This window comes from Budorcas taxicolor, chromosome 1 (assembly GCF_023091745.1).
Source record: "Budorcas taxicolor isolate Tak-1 chromosome 1, Takin1.1, whole genome shotgun sequence".
NCBI classification, from domain to species: Eukaryota; Metazoa; Chordata; class Mammalia; order Artiodactyla; family Bovidae; genus Budorcas; species Budorcas taxicolor.
The window spans coordinates 207,824,084-207,840,476 of NC_068910.1; the positions used below are offsets into that span (position 1 = coordinate 207,824,084).

At 51.3% G+C, this 16,393-nt stretch overlaps 1 protein-coding gene across 1 annotated transcript; it reads right to left on the reverse strand.

The window, feature by feature from the left end:
• Positions 1-1,358: 1,358 nt before the first annotated feature.
• CSTB (cystatin B) lies at positions 1,359-4,845 on the reverse strand. Its single transcript, XM_052638593.1, has 3 exons — positions 4,664-4,845; positions 2,137-2,238; positions 1,359-1,689 (listed from the first exon to the last, which is right to left on the reverse strand). Exons 1-3 carry the CDS (start codon positions 4,727-4,729, stop codon positions 1,561-1,563), a joined length of 297 nt encoding a protein of 98 aa, XP_052494553.1. The 5' UTR covers positions 4,730-4,845; the 3' UTR covers positions 1,359-1,560.
• Between the last annotated feature and the right edge of the window lie 11,548 nt (positions 4,846-16,393).

Below are 16,393 nucleotides of genomic sequence, written 5' to 3' on the forward strand. Positions count from 1 at the left end.
AGTAGGTTCCCTCTTTTTAAAAAAAAATTAGTTTTGGCAGCCGTGTGTGATATGCGGGAACTTAGTTCCCTGACCAGGGACCAAACCTAAGGCCTCCGCAGTAGAAGTGTGGGGTCTGACCTGTGGACTAGCAAGAGCTTACCATTTGACAGTGTGCACATCACTGGTGTTTAGTGTGTTCACAGTGGTGTGCAACCACCTCTTCTAGTGTCAAAACCTTGTCACCCCCAGCACACAGCTGGGGGACCCTCTGTCTGAACCTGGTCATCGGAACTGCTTCTGTCCCTGTACTCCGTGCTCCCTGCTATGAGATGCTCCCTGCTATGAGCTGTGGACTGTCGGCCCTGTCCAGGCACCTACGTAGCATCCCTTATTGCCCACCTTTCACCTGAAGTTTCCAGGTGGAAATACAGCTGATTTCAAGTCAATGTGAATGTGCTCACTGGCTTCTGTTTCACCACACCAAGAGCCCAAGATGCAAGTTTTCTGTCCTGAGCTCAGGAGAGAGCAGGACACACACAGCTCCTGACTCAGAGTCTCCTCCTGCACTCACAGGTCTGTTTGCTTCCCAAGGAGTGTTTACCTGCTCTGCACTCGGCCCACATGACCTGGACCCCCCAGCCTCCAGTGACAGGCCTGACATAAAACACCACCTGCCCCAGAGACAAAGTGGAGACAGGAAGGGGACAGACGCTGACCCTCAGGAACAGGCTGTCTACCTGGACCCTGAGCCACACAGAACTGACCCCAGCGTTTAGTCTTACAACGCAGGGTGCATTTTCTATTCTACTGCACACGAACACACACACACGGCAAACACACCACTGGACTGACCACTAACAGTAGTAACCGGCTGCTGAAACCAGGAAGCCTTGAGACAGACGCAGCGCGTACCCCGGGCGGTCAGAGGGTAGTTGAGGCCAGACTCGCAGGACATGGCACTCAGCGGGCCCTGCGGGTCACTGCCTCCCCACACACACCCATGCATCTCTACCTGAGCAAAAATGTGTGGATGTATCTGAGTCCATCTAGAACTAATGCTCTAGGGTCAGATTTTCTCAACCCCTCTTACTGGACTGGGTGGGGTGGGGGGTTCTGAGACCTGGAGACACGACAGAGTCACCATGACGGCGTGGGGAGCTGTGGTTAGAGCACACGTTCCCTGAACCCTGGGTGTTCCACCTGCCCACTGTCACCTGGGCCACCCTCTCCCGTCCTCAGCCCCTCAGGGAAGGGGGCTCAGGAGGTAGGAGGCCCAGCAGGACTTCCACCCAGGACACCTCTCACCTGCTGACACTTCCCTACTGTAAGTATAGCTCCAGATGAAGGAAAAACCCCAACAGAGACAATTTGTGAAAACAGAAAACACATGTTTATTTAAAGATAACACAAGCCCCCCTCGAAAGAAATTTAGTTAAAATCATGGATTGGGAGGAAAAAATGAACACAGTGAAAGCAGGGAACAGAGACACCACCCCACCCTGAGGGGCACCGTGTCTGGTCCCAGACAGGTCTGCAGAGGAGAGACCCACGTGGGTGATGGACTCTGCAAAATCGGGCCTAGAAGTAGGTCAGCTCGTCATGCCTGCCTTTGTTGGTCTGGTAGCTGGTCAAGGCCACTGGCTTGTTCTCGTGCGGGAGGCTTTCAAACACTCGGATGTGCATGAAGTCATCCTCGTCCACTTGAACCTGAAAGGAGAGTCCAGTGAGGGGCAGGTGGGGCCTCTGACCCCAAGTCCCCCTGCTCTGCTGGCCTTGGCTGGACAGGCAGGAGGGCCCTGGATGCCCGGAGGCTGTGTCCTTTCGTGTCCCCAGAGACTGGGCTGAGGACATTCCCACCCTCCTCCTTCAAGTGCAAGGGATGCCCTCGGTGCCCAGCCAGCACCCCTCACCCACACTCACTCAGCAGAGCCCTTGGTCACCCAAAAGGCTAGGTCCTCTTCTCCAAGGAGGCCGCAGCATGCACGTGCACACACACACATGCACACACACATGCTTGCACAGGCATGCTCATTTTAGACAGCCACCAAACCCCTGAAGCTGAGGGCTGCCACAGGACCCTGCTGAGCACTCCTGCCCTGGGCACCTGTGAGCTCCCACTTCAGACTCCACCTTCCTTTGAGGGGGACACCCCACCTTGATGAAGTAGTTCTTCCCAGCAACCAACTGGCTTTTGAACTCCAGAGCCTTGAACACTGGGAACTTCTTGTTCTCCTTCTCCTCCAGCTGGGACTTCACCTGGGGAAGGGGGGAAGGGAGAGACAGGTGAGCTCACCCGTATTAGATATTACAGCTGACATGCCCACATTCTACACACTTTCTAGAGCACGTTTGTTCTTCACAGCTGAGCAGACATTAAAATGCTTGCCCTGATTTCAAGTACAGAAAACAGTTCCTTAATTTTGCTGAGGTTTCAATGCTATCATTTGCCTGTATCATTAGCCCTTTTTTTTTTCAGACATGGATAGTTTATATTCTCATGGTTACAACAGTGTATATAAGTTCGTACGTTACCATTTTCACTCAAACCTTCATTTGAAAGAGTATATAGTTTTTAATTACTCTTTGAAAACTAAAACATTTAAAAATGTTAAAATTTAATATTAAATTTAATCTTCCATCTTATTGATGTGCCTTAATTCTCTTACATAATCCCAGTTTCTTCCGTGGCAGAACATGCAGCAGATAAAGCACTTTTGTAGGAAAAAATTGCTTTGCTGCATCTTTAGATGGTCTCTCTAGGTTGCAGGGCCTTTGGGCAGAGATTGTTTCTGATCTTTGGTGTCAGATGTTAATCTTACTCTCAGATCAGTCATGTTTTACAGGGTCTTGGCCTTTGGGGAAGTGAGAATTTTTGAGGAGGAAGGGGAGAGCAGGTTGTTTTGTCTTGACTTGAAAACCTAAGCTAGTTTCCGAGCGCTCAGGCTGCTGTCTGGACCACTGGCAGCCACAGGAGCTTGCTGACTGCGCTGGAATCCTCAGACCAGTTGTGGGGGTCAGAGGAGTTCAGTTAAGACCAGGAGTGTGCTGCTTGGAGAGCCGAGGGGATCACCATCATACATGCCAGTGAGTCACTTGACAAAGGCCTTCAGGGAGGGGCGCTCCCTGTGAATGAAGTGGAAGGAAGGATCAGAGAGAGGGTCAGGTAGTGAGAGTCTGGCTGCCTGCTCCCTCTGAGTTTGCCAGGGCCCTCAGGTGATCAGCTGGGTGTGTCCCCCGGGCCAGTGCCCACCTTCTACTGAACACTCAGCTGTGTAGCCCCTGTTCCTGCTAGGTGTGCAGGGAATTGACCCTCAGACAGTTTACCTGACCAGGGAGGGGCGAGTGACACCCGCAGACCCTCCTGGGGGTCTGGGATGGAATCACCTGTTTCAGGAGTGGAGGCAGGAGAACCCCACCCTGTGCAAGGATTGGGGAGAAGCCCAGGTGGAGCTGGTGGAGCAGCGGAGGTGGAGGCCTGCAGGATGGCAGGTCACCGGCAGGTCACCGACACAGCTCCGACCAGGAGAAAGACGGGCTGGACTGGAGCCAAGGAAAGCTCAGAAGGCCCCGGGTCACTAGGAAGCTGTCAGTTCCCAGACCAGAGTGACCAGGTGGGCAGAGGGCCAGGGAGGGCCCTAGGATAGGACTGGATGTGGTGGGTACACTGTCTCTGGCCTCATTTCTCCTCACGTGTTCATGAAAGCTTCAGTACAGAATGTGCTTCAGTACAGATGGTGCCCCTGCCCCTCACAGAGCCCACCCAGCACACGGGCGGCCTCCTTGTTCCCAGGGTCAGTGAGGATGGTCCACTCTCAAGGGACGGACCCCAAATGCAGGCCATAGTGACCGAAACTCTCGTCTCCCGAGGGGACTGACACTCATTCAAAGCTCAGGTGACCAGCAGGGATTCTCCAGCCTGGAGACCCAGGAAGAGGCCGGGAGGGCTGGGCGCTCTGAGTGGCCACAGGGGAAAAGCTAGGACTCTCCTCCTATCTGGCTCTCCTGGGAGTCCCAGCAAATGCCTACTTTTCACAGGTCTCAGGAGACTGACTCAGCCCCTTCCTTTACCGCAGTCAGATGGTCCCAACCGCGGGAGAGGGAACAGGGCTGAGCTCATGGCCGAGGTTTAGGAGGCAGCAGCCAGGGAGGAAGGTTAAGGGACAAAAGCTTGTCTTCAGTCTCTGCTTATCAGAACTCGAGCCTCCTGGGCCCTACTTGTGATGATAGGCAGGACAGGCCCAGGTCATCCCACCCCAACCTGATCTTCCAGTGTTTCTGGAAACAGGGCTGGACAGCTGACCAGGGTCTGAACCGGGCTCTGCCTCCTCGACCCAGTTACTTCCTGTTTCTAAACTTTTTATTGGAGACCACTTCAAACTCACAAAAAGGGCTACACTCAGTCCAGCCCGAGTCTCGGACGCCTGGGACCCGGACCCCAGACTCACGCATGGGGACCTCACCCCGCCTGCCGTATCCTTTGCTCTTTAAGTGCTATTCCCTGTCACCTCGCGCCCCCTAACCCAGTGGACACCTCCGCGCCAGGGAACCTCGCAGGCAGGGAGGTGCATCCACCTGCGTCCAGCCCGACTCAGGGCGGGATGCGCTCGGGCGCAGCGCCTCCGCCCCATGCCTGCGAACGCCCCCGGCCCCCAGTACCCCATCCGCCCCCCACAGCCCGAACCTTGTCGGCGATAGCCTGGGTCTCGGCCGTGGCCGGCTGCGTGGCGGAAGGCGCTCCGCACATCATCTCGGCGGCAGGCGGGGCGGGAGCGTGTGGACACCGGGCGGCGGTCACGCGGCAGCAGCGGACACTCCCGGAGCAGCGGACACTCGTGGGAGTGGTCGAGCGGAGGCGAGCGCCCGGACCCGGCGCGGCGGTCATGTGCCGTGCGGGCGAAACCACAGCGCTCGGCGGGGGGGAACCGGGACCGGAAATGGGGTGCGGGACGTCCCGGGAGGAAATGGAGCGCGGGCCGTCCGGTCAGTGCGGACTGAGGGGGACAGGAGCACGGCCGCAGCCCGGGACCCCCGATGGGCGCCGTCTCGGGACCAAGGGTCGTGTGCTGTAGGGCTGTCCCCCCTCCCGGGGTTTGGTGTCGTCCCCCCGGCGGCTGAGTCAGAGGGTGTGGGCGGGGGCGCGGTCTGCAGGGTCTGGGGAGAGGGGTGGTCCCCGCGCCGCGGGGGTGGGCGCTGAGCTGTGGGTCTCGTCTAGGTTTCCGCGTCCCGAGCTGGGCAGGACGCGGGGTGCAGGTGGTCCAGCCTGCCTCCTTCCGGCCTTCCGGGCCACTCAGGGGCCCCAGACCCTCTCTCCTGCGTTGGCTTCCAGGTGCCCACGCTTTGACCAGGTGTCTGCGATGACAGAATGACAGTGATGGGTCTTGAAATGAGTGGAGTTTGGGTTCGCAGAGGAGCGGGGAGCTGGCCCTGAGAGCTGCCCAGGGCCGAGGGGAATAGAAGCCCCTGCCCGGCGCCCCTCATCCCTAGGCCTGGCTCAGCGCCCTACCTGTGCTGGTCTGCTGTGCACACAATGGGCGTGTGACCCGAGGACAGGGTGAAGGGCTGACGTGGACGTACAGAAGAGGCACAAAGGAGTCCAGTGGCCTCAGGCCCGGGTGGAGGTCACGGGGAGGGCGTTAGTAAAGGTTTGGTTCTGGCCGTTCTGCTTAGGATTTAGAGTACGTGTATTATCCAGGGAAAAAAAGGGTTCCTGTCTTTTGGGGGCAGGGTGGGGCTGTGCTGGGAGCTGTCTGGACAGGACTGGCCTATCAGAAAGGTCCAGCTGCCCCTCAGTGGGTGCTGCGCCTCTGCCACCCCTGGGGGCTGACTCTGCAGGTGCAGGCCAGCCCTGCCTCCTGGGGGCCCAGCGTGGAGCCTCAGTGGGAGCGGCAGGTGAACAGGTGTGTGGGGAGAGGAGCCTGTCTGGGACGTGCCATGGCAGAGCCTGGTCTGTAAATTCAGGGAAGCATGGGAGGTCAGGTGACGTTTAGCCCTGGGGAGGTAGGAAGGAGAAACTGACAGCCAGCAAAGGCCCAAGCTCAGAGAGCTGCACTTTGACAGCAGGGGCTGCAGCAAAGCAAGGGAGGGGAAGACAGCCTCAGGTCCACCCTCCTCTGTCTGAGTGAGCGGTTGTTGTGTTTTTTTTTTTTTAAGTCTTTATTGAGTTTGTTATAATATCGCTTCTATTTTATGTTTTGTATTTTAGGTTGCAAGGCATGTGGGATTTTGTTTCCCAACCAGGGATTGAACATGCAGCCTCTCATTGGAAGACAAAGTCTTAGCCACTGGACTGCCAGGGAAGTCTCTGAGTTAGCAGTTTTTATTTATTTTTTAACTGATCATTTGCATTTAATGGAAAGAAAGAACTATTCACTGAAGGACGGTTTTTCGAGAATAAAAAGCTGGACCATTCACTGGGATAAATTCACCATTCTCATTACACATATCTGATAAGAATATATAAAGAACTGCTGCCGCTGCTGCTGCTAAGTCGCTTCAGTCGTGTCCGACTCTGTGCGACCCCATAGACGGCAGCCCACCAGACTCCCCCGTCCCTGGGATTCTCCAGGCAAGAACACTGGAGTGGGTTGCCATTGCCTTGTCTGATAAAGAACTCCTACCAATAAAAACAAGTGGTATCCTTGAATTGGAACTTTTTTTTTTTTTGCTGCATTGCCTGGCACTTAGGATCTTAATTTCCCCATCAGAAGTTGAACCCACGCCCTCTGCAGGGTGTGGAGTCTTAGCCTCAGGACCACCAGGGAAGACCCTGGGGTTATTGTCTTAATCATTTATGGCCTGGATGTCCTTGATTTGGTGGTCTGTGACTCCCGGGCTGTCTCAGCGTACTCTGTAAAAGGTTATCTTACCTGGAGGATGACTCAGAGCAGCACACAAACAGTGATGCTGATTGGGACACTGGCGCCAGGCCCCTGACCTTCACTACTCTTTATTGATTAGACAGAATGTGATGGAACAGGTCTGGCTAGGATAAGCAGGCAAGATAAGAGAGACACCTGGGCATGACTCTGAAGTCACAGGACTCCATTTCAAGACTCCTATAATTCTTAATAAATGAATGAGAGACAGTTTCGACCCCACAAAAATGGAAAACTGTGTTGAAAACAAAACGTCAGAAAATAATGAGCAAGAAGGGCAAGGAAAGCCGTTCTGTGGCTTTTGTCATTCTACAGCTGGGGGGTGGGGGTTGTTGGGGGGAGTGGCCCACCTTGGGATGCCTCCCTGTGCGTGACCTCTTTCCCTGCTGGACTGGTCTGCAGGTGCTCACCTTTTACAAATAGGAGGGGACTGCCCTGGTGGTTCAGTGTAAGAATCTGCCTGCCAACGCAGGGGACGCAAGTTCGATCCCTGGTCCGGGAAGATCCCACATGCTGTGGAGCAACTAAGCTGGTGGGCCAGGCCACGACTACTAAGCCTGCACTCTCTACAACCCGTGTTTTGCCACAAGAGAAGCCACCATGGTGAGAAGCCCACGAGAGAGTAAGCCCCACTTGCCGCAACCAGAGAAAGCCCATGCAGCAATGGATTTTTTTATTTTTAAAATAAAAACAAGTAGGAGGGTAACACACCTGTGGACAGCTGTTTTTAGAGTTGGCTGTAGCAGGGGTCCTCTACTTTGACTTGGGTTTTGGCAGAGCCTCACAGGCAGGCAGAGAAGGGCACAGCTTGTACTAGAAAGGAGGAAAGCTTAGGTGTGCCCCAGGCCTGGAGAAGCTGTGGACAGGCTTGCTGTAAGCTGAGGATCCTGTGTGATTGATTTTGGGGGCATTCTTGACCTTCTCTGGTTGTCCTAGGTTAGAAAGGGGAGGAGCAAAAATTAGGGAAGATGGCAGTCATGGCTAAGTTGTGATATTCCTGGCTGGTGGCTGTAGAGGCTGTGGTCTGGCTTCTGGGTGATTGTCGCAGAGTTTGTGGGTTAGAGTTCTCTAGTTACATGTACGGGGTCTAGCCATTGTCTGTATGTATAGTCAGTGTCCAGGCTTCCCAGGTGGCTTGGTGGTAAAGAATCCACCTGCCAATGCAGGAGACGTGGGTTCAATCCTTGGGTTAGGAAGATCCCCTGGAGAAGGAAGTGGCAACCCTCTCCAGTATTCTTGCCTGGGAAATCCCATGGACAGAGGAGCCTGGTGGGCTACAGTCCATGGGGTCATAAAACAGTTGGATATGATTAACAGACTACTAGTGACCATATAACATCCAGCTAAAAACTAGCAGGGGGGTACTCTTTTTGCCCCCTTCTGATGCCTATGTCAGAAGCTTTCTTTATCTCCTTTATATTTTAATAAAACTTTATTACACACACAAAGAGTTGGATATGATTGAGCAACGATACAGCAACAACAGCATAGTCAATCTCTCCTGCTGCTTTATGGAGTCAGTGTTGCCTTATTGCTGCAGGCTTGGGTCCAGACATGTTTTCAAGCTGCCATGGAAGGCTATAAGGTCAGATGGTTTAATGCCAATCCAGCCCTTCCGTGTGCCTGCTGTGTGGCGTGGGAGTAACTGCTGAGCCTCTCTGTGTCCAATTTAAGCACCAGGTGAGTTAATGGACATAAAATGCTTGGGTCAGTGTCTGAGCCCTACGGTGAATGGATAATGTTATCACTGTCGTTGTGTGTAATAACAAACATAAATCTCACCCATAATGAGCATTACTTTTTCTGCCAAAGGCCCTGAAAAATGCTGATGTCTCTCTCTCATTCCTTGAGGCCACAGCTTCTCGTGTTATTGGAGACTGGGGAAGAGAGTAAGTTTCCTCTCTCTTCACATAGATCCCGGGAGCCATTCACTTCAACTTGAAATCTGTATTCAGAAGGATCAAAATTTTAGGGGACTTCCTAGGAAGTCCAGTGGTTAAGACTTCATGCTTCCACTGTGCAGGGCATGGGTTCAGGCTCTGGTTGGGGACCTAAGATTCCATGTGCCTGCTGTGCAGTGAAGCCAAAAAATTGTTTTAAATTCAAGCAACTTTGAAGATTCCCTTGTGATCTCTGATTTTCCCAGAGTCAGTAGAAGCCATGGTGGCTTTTTCCTCAGTGTCTCATGGCCCCTTCTTCTGCAGCAAGACAGTTGTAGAGCTGCAGACATTGTCCTTTCCTCCCTGCTGGATTCTTTGGCTGGACTGATAATTAAATTGACACCAGACATTAACAGGAGAGATATAAATTTAATTTCTGACATACAGGAGCCCCAGAGAACTGAGACCAAGGGTGATGAGTCTGGCAATTGAGGCTTCTATGACACCGTGAGCTGAGGAATAGGTTGGGGGCCTGGGGCTCCCCAAGGGAGGAGGGCTCTTCACAGGGAGATATAGAGAGCGAGGTTGGTGGTCAGTGCTTGCCTTGCTCTGCAGGTAAGTCAGATAAAAAAGTTATCTCTAATAATAGCTCGTCTTCTGGTTGTTACGTTAAGTCACTTTAGTCACATCCAACTCTTTTAAACCCCATGGACTGTAGCCCGCCAGGCTTCTCTGTCTATAGACGTCTCCAGGCAAGAATATTGGTAGCTTTGCCAGGGGATCTTCCTGACCCAGGAGTCAAACCCAGGTTTCCTGCATTTCAGGCAGATTCTTTACCATTTGAGTCACCAGGAAAGTTAAGGAAGAGGTAATAATGTTTTCTGGATCCACTGGGTCCTGATTGCCTTCAGGTCAAAATAGCCCAGGGATGGGGAAGCCTGGTGGGCTGCCGTCTACGGGGTCGCACAGAGTTGGACACAACTGAAGCGACTTAGCAGCAGCAGCAGTGGCAGCAGCAAAATAGTCCAAAAGGGCGTCTTCTGCTCCCCTCCCACCCCAGCTCACGTGCATCCCTGCCGACATGCTGAGGAGGGCAACTCACTCACCTGTGCCCCGTTCTGTTCAGCTGCTTCTGTCCCATTAGGCAAAAACTCCAGCCCCAGAGTCTGTTGCTAATAAAATTCTAGCCCCAGAAATCCTCTGACAGGGCAGGAGTGGGGAGGAGGAGGATGGAGGGGAAAAAAAAGATGACACGTCAAAACAACTAAGCGTTTATTAAATTTCCCTGTTTATCTTCAGCAGCAAGGGGAGAATCAGCAGATATAAACTTGAAAATTGGTACCCCACGTGAGCACATCTCTGCTCCGCCTCCTGCATCTGGACCCATCACAGGCCTGGTGGCCTAGGTGAGCTGGAGGCAAAGCAGAGAGACGCTGTACCTCTGAGCCAGGCCCCTTGAAGCAGCCGACTCGAGCAGAGGCAGCCCTGAGCCCCCTCTGAAAGGTGGAGGGAGGTGCAGAAATCGGGGAGGAAGCAGATGTACATGGTGAAGAGCTGTTGCTATAAACTAATGTAGGCAAAAGCTTTCCTAAGAAGAATCAGAAGGGAAAGACTGGGACCCACATGGGGCAGGTGACACCCTGGGTACACCTGTTGACCTGTCCTGGGCCAACCCAGCTGTTCTGTGTGTGTCTCTTAATGACGTACGGATGCTTGTCCAGGTCCCCAGCAGACAGGCAGCACTGGGACCGTTCCTACCTCCATACCTGTCACAAAGGAGGCATTGAATAAACATTTGACTCTTTATGTTACGGAACTCACGTTCAGCTGCTTGTCACTCAGGAATCCAATGCTAGGAGTCAAGTGTTGGGTAAAAGGAAAGATGGCTGTCATGAAGAAGCCGGCAATCTGGGGGAGAAGGTAGGCCTATGTCCCAAAGAATCAACTCCCCCTTGCTGATCAGGGGGCAAGAGCTTTCAAAGGGCAGTTCCAGGGGTGCAAGGCCGGGGCGGAGGGGGAGCCATGTGTGGGAGCTGCAGTCAGTGCCGACAGGTTCTTGGAGTCAGACGCGCTCCCTTTGACAGTCATCTTGAAGTTGGTCATGTGCTAGTGTGATCAGCATCCTCGTGATCGTTTTGTGTACAGTTAATCTTCAGTTCCAGAGTTGGTTTGTTCCCATTTCCTTGAGGCCAGTTCTCAGAATTGTGCAAGATGGAGCAGCTCACATCATGGCTATAGCCTGGTCATCGTGAAGTTAGCTTCTTCCACTGGGTGGGGGTTTCAGTATCTCTAAAATAGCTCAAAGGATATGGCTCAGAATGCTAATCACAGATTTTTAAAGAGGAAATAAAGGTCCTTGTCTTTTTTTGTTTTTTGGCCATACCACATGGCTGGCAGGCTCTTAGTTCACTGCCCAGGGATAGAACCCAGACCCTCAGCAGTGAAAGTGCCAAGTCCTAATCTTTGGACTGGCAGGGTATTCCCCAAAGATCCTTGTCTTTAATGGCTAAACTTACTATTTTGTCTTGTTTGACTGCTTTCCTTTGCTTCTGCATGTTCTTACTCCTCTAATTAAATTTATTCTTTGGCTAAAGTTTTTTCTACAGACAAGAAATGGGCAGAGGATGGTAAGGGAACAGTCTGGGCTTCCCAGGTGGCTCAGTGGTAAAGAATCCACCTGCTAATGTAGTGAGTGAGGGAGTGAAGTCGCTCAGTCGTGTCTGACTCTTTGCGACCCCGTGGACTACCAGGCTCCTCCGTCCATGGGATTCTCCAGGCAAGAATACTGGAGTGGGTTACCATTTCCTTCTCCAGGGGATCTTCCCGACCCAGGGATCAAACCCAGGTCTCCCGCATTGGAGGCAGACGCTTTAACCTCTGAGCCACCAGGGAAGCTAGGAGACCAGGTTTGATCCCTGGATTGGGAAGATTCTCTTGAAGGAGGAAATGGCAACCCACTCCAGTTTTCTTGCCCAGGAAATCCCATGGACAGAGGAACCCGGCAGGCTACAGTCCATATGGTCACAAAGAGTCAGACATGACTGGGCACACGTATACATATTGTCCCAAGAAAGCCCCATGGGGACCTGCTCAGTTACAGTTACTTCTGTAAATCAAAAATAAAACTTCACAATGAAAGCAGGCAATGCTAGGAATTTTTTAAAGGAAAATTAATGGAGAGACAGAAGATTTACCTATTAGTATAAAAATGTCCATCCCAGAATTTAGAAGCCCCCTCACTGCCCAGCCTCTGTCCATAGCCAGGACCCCTGTTTAGTTGGGGAAAAGTATCTATAGAACTGTGTCTTCCAGGGCCCTGCTGTTGGCAGTGCTGGGTGCTTATTGTAACCCTGAGTTCCCAGCCCTTTAGATTCCAAGTCCCTGGGGCTTGGTAGGGCCCAGGCATCTGTGGGACTGATGGACACTCACTGATGCTAACAGTAGCCATCACTAGAGGTGGGGAATGGGTATTTAACAACACTCTGTGAATTTCTGTGTTTTTCCAAAGTTTTATTTAAAGGACTCTTTTTAAAATTTAAGTGTTTGTTTATTTACTTGGCTGTCCCAGGTCTTAGATGTGGCATGTGAATTCTTAATTATGGCATATGGGATCTAGTTTTCTGACCAGGGATCGAACCCATCCCTCTTTCATTGGGCGCTCAGAGTCTTAGCCACTGGACCACCAGGGAAGTCCCAGGACTCTTTGTTTTTAGAAAAAGAAAAGTTTTCTTTTGGAATAGTGTTCACTCTTGAGGAGTAAATGACATCATAGGAGAATGCTAGATGTGTTATTGAGAAGCAGTTTCAAAACAGTCAATATAATGTGGTTAATACAATTGATAGATTCTATTTAATTGACATATAATTAATAAAAATCCTATGCACAGAAAATAGAGAACAGATCTGTCAGAAGTTTTCCTTTAGATCATGAGGCCACGGGCTTCTCAGATGGTGCTAATGGTAACAAACCTGCCATCTCCCAATGCAGGAGACAGAAGAGACATGGGTTTGATCCCTGGGCTGGAAAGATCCCCTGGAGGAGAGCAGGGCAACCCACTCCAGTATCCTTGCTTGGAAAACCCCAAGGACAGAAGAGCCAGGCAGGCTACAGTCCATGGGGTCACAAAGAGTTGGACCCGACTGAAGTAACTTAGCACCCACGCATGAGACCATGGTTGGTTCCCTCCCCTAACTTTTTCTATTTCCTTAATCTTCTATAATAACAACGGAGGGATGAATATGGGGGAGAAGCAGCCTGTATGGAGTGAGTGGGTGTGAGTCCTGGAGCAGCAGGAGGCAGGGGGACGGGGTGGGGAGTCTAGGAGGAGGAAGGGCGGGGCCATGACCACAGCCGTATCTGCCGGGCTCTCTAATGCTCGTGCAAAATGAGTTTTCAGGCCCTTGTTCTAAGAGTACCAAGGATCTCAGGAAGGCAGCACCTGAGCCACACTGGGCACAGCCCCTGTGCTCAGGCCCATGCTGCTAACTGGGCACACACACCACCTGCCACCTGTGAAGCGGTCCTGGCCCCAACGTGGGGCGCCCACAGCTGTGGTGGGCACGCGAGCTGGCCTGGGTGTTACCTTCACCTGTCTTTTACTGACTCTGGGCAAGAGCATCCCCTGTAAGCCCCCTTGCTCACCTACTAAAGTGCAAAAGTCAGGACTTCTCTGGCAGTCCCATGGCTAAGACTGCCCTCCCAGTGCAGGGGGCCTGGATTCAGATGCCACAGCTGAAGACCCTGCATACCACAACGAACAGTCAGTGCAGCCAAATAAGTCAATGAATATTTATTTTAAAAGTGCAAGACCCATCCCTTCCTCGCAGGATTCTTTCAAAGTTTACAGAGGCTTTATATGCTTTATGAGTAAGTCCTCGCACGTGGCAGGCACTCATTAGCTGGCAGTGACTGTCAGTTATTTTGTCTTCTTTGCCCCTTCTGTAATGCGTTCAATAGTGTCCCCTCAGAGTCACATCCACCCAGAACCTGAGAATGGAACCTTAATTTGGAAATGAGCTCTTCGAAGATGTAATGAGGTAAGGTGAGGTTAATAGTGGCTGAGGGTGGGCCCCAAATCCAGTGGTTGGTGTCCTTATAAGAAAACGAGAGGATGCAGAGAGACAGAAAGAAGCACGGCGCGTGAGGACAGAGCCACAGGGGAGGGGGCCGTGTGAGCACGGAGGCAGAGCCTGGGGTGACTCGGCCACACTCCAAGAGCACCAGGGGCCCCCGCGTCAGGAAGTAGCAGGGAGGACCCTCCGCTGGGGCCTTTGGAGGAAGCGTGGCCCTGTGGACGTTTTGATCTCAGGCTTCTGGCCTCCAGAGCTGGGAGATGATACATTTCTATTGTTCTAAGCCACTCCGTTTTTGCCACTTTGTTATAGCCTCTCCAGGGAACGGAGTCCCTCCCTGGTTCAACACAAACGCTTCCTAGCACAGATACGAAATTGTGCTTCAGAGGTGTCACACACACCCTTCCGGTCTGCACCAAGCTGGTCTGGAGTTGAAAGACTATGACGTAGGAAGACACACAAGATCTACAAACGGGTTTTTTCCATGTCCCAGAAAACTAACACAAGCAGGGCAACCTCAGAATGGGAAGTGGCTCCCCACGATTTTGCAGGAGATGAGAGATGCTGGGTTTTGTTATTTGTCGAATACATCAGCACACTTCTGTTGTTAATTTGTACCTAGTGAGCTATTCACATCTGTTCTGCACACTGTCACCTCGTAGGCACCATCCTGGGTACAGACAAGCAGGACAGAGAAAAACCCTGCCCTTGGGGTAGGATGGGGTGGGGGGGTGTATAATGCTTGTAGAAATGGGAAAATACCTCATTTCCCCAAGTCTTCTCAGATTTTCTGTTCTTGCTTTTCTAATTTTTAAATATTCATTTTCATTTCTCTATTTGGCTGCCCCGTGTCTTGGTTGTGGCATGCAGGCTCTTCGATCTTCACTGCAGCACGTGGGATCTAGTTCCCTGACCAGGAATCAAACGTGGGCCCCCTGCACTGGGAGCGGGGAGTCTTCCCCTGGACCACCAGGGAAGTCCCTTGCCTTTCTTTCTTTTTAAACTTTAATTTTTTTTAACTTTTTATATTGAAATAATTTTAGGCTGCAAAAATACTACAGGGTTTTTGTTAATTCTTTATCCAGTTTCCCTAAATGTTAATCTCTTAAAGTGTTGGCTGCTCAGCCATATCAGACTCTTTGCGACCCCATGGACTATGGCCCGGCAGGCTCCTCTGTCCATGGAATCCTCCAGGCAAGAATACTGGAATGGGTTGCCATTCCCTTCACCAGGGGATTTGCCCCAAGGATCAAACCTGTATTGCAGGCAGATTCTTTACCATCTGAGCCAACAGGGACACCTTTAAACTCTCACACAAGCCTAAACATAGTAGTTACCAAAGCAGGAAGTGAGCCTTGAGATGCCCTGGGAGGAGCCTGTGTCCAGAATCCAGGCCCGTCTCACTGCACTCCCACTAGAGTCCTCCTGGCCCACGTTCCTTCCACCTGGCCCTTCCTGGTCAAGTCCTCTGGGCAGACATCAACCCGGGACAGGTTCCCGGCCCCTCGCCTTTTATACCCTTGACACATTTAAAGAGGGTGGATTGCCTGTGTCGAGGAATGGTCCTAGTTTGGGCTCGTCTGATGTTTCTCCTGATGAGGTGGAGGCTGTGTGTTTGGGGCAGGGACACCACCAAAGTGATGCTGTCCTTTCAGTGCGTCACTTTGAGGGCATGTGACGTCCATACGTCTCGCTGGTGACACAGATCTCCATCTTGAGTGAAGGCGTGTCTTTGGGGTTTCTCCACTGTAACGTCACTAATTTTCCCATTAACCAATAAGCCCTTTGAGGCTGTAAGAATATCATGTTTGTCATCACCCTTTTGCCACTGATTAATATCCATGGGTGGTTCTTGCCTGTGATGCACAGCAGATTTTGGAAAGTCTCCTAAAGAAGGATAATTTGGCAGGTAGAATTGTCGAGGAAAATTCAGCTGACAAGAAGAAAAAAGAGAACTTTATTTGAGCCAAACTGAGGACTATAAGCCAGGAAAAAGTCTTATAGAAAATTCTGAAGACTACTCTGGCTGTTAGAAGTCAAAGGCATGGTCATATACATTTTCGAGACAAAGAACCATCCATCAAAATGACACACTGACATTTTAGATACAGTTCACCAAGGATACATAGTCCAGTCACCATGACCCCCTACGAAGTTGGGAAAGAATGCTATCTTCTAAGAAGTCACATTGCCAGCGTCAGAAAACACAGAACAAAACAAAAATGATCTTTATGGTTGAACAGGCATTCCCACCTTTGAGGAGGTCTGGTTAATGTATAATTTGGATGCACTTGGCCATCAAAGATAGAAGGAGGCCTGAATGGACAGAATTTTATGCTTCATTTTCTCATCCTGCCTTAAAATATAAATTTTATTTTGTCTGAACAAAGACATGTATTTTTTAGTTCCATTGAATATGCAAGAAACCCTTCATTGGCTATCAGCATCTAATAGCTGTATACACTGTCAAGTATGTTGAGTTGTACAAAAAGTTCATTTAGCTTTTTCCATAACATCTTAGGGGAAAACCCAAGTGAACTCTTTGGCCAACCCAATATTTTTAAAGTATATGTTGCTCCATTT

Bases quoted from the DNA above. Each gene is read 5' to 3' on its own strand.
- CSTB (XM_052638593.1), bottom strand. From the start codon at position 4,729: ATGATGTGCGGAGCGCCTTCCGCCACGCAGCCGGCCACGGCCGAGACC. The intron at 2,239-4,663 runs GTTCGGGCTGTG...CCCCTTCCCCAG, and splicing joins CCCAGGCTATCGCCGACAAG to GTGAAGTCCCAGCTGGAGGA. The intron at 1,690-2,136 runs GTGGGGTGTCCC...CTCTCCTTTCAG, and splicing joins GGAAGAACTACTTCATCAAG to GTTCAAGTGGACGAGGATGA.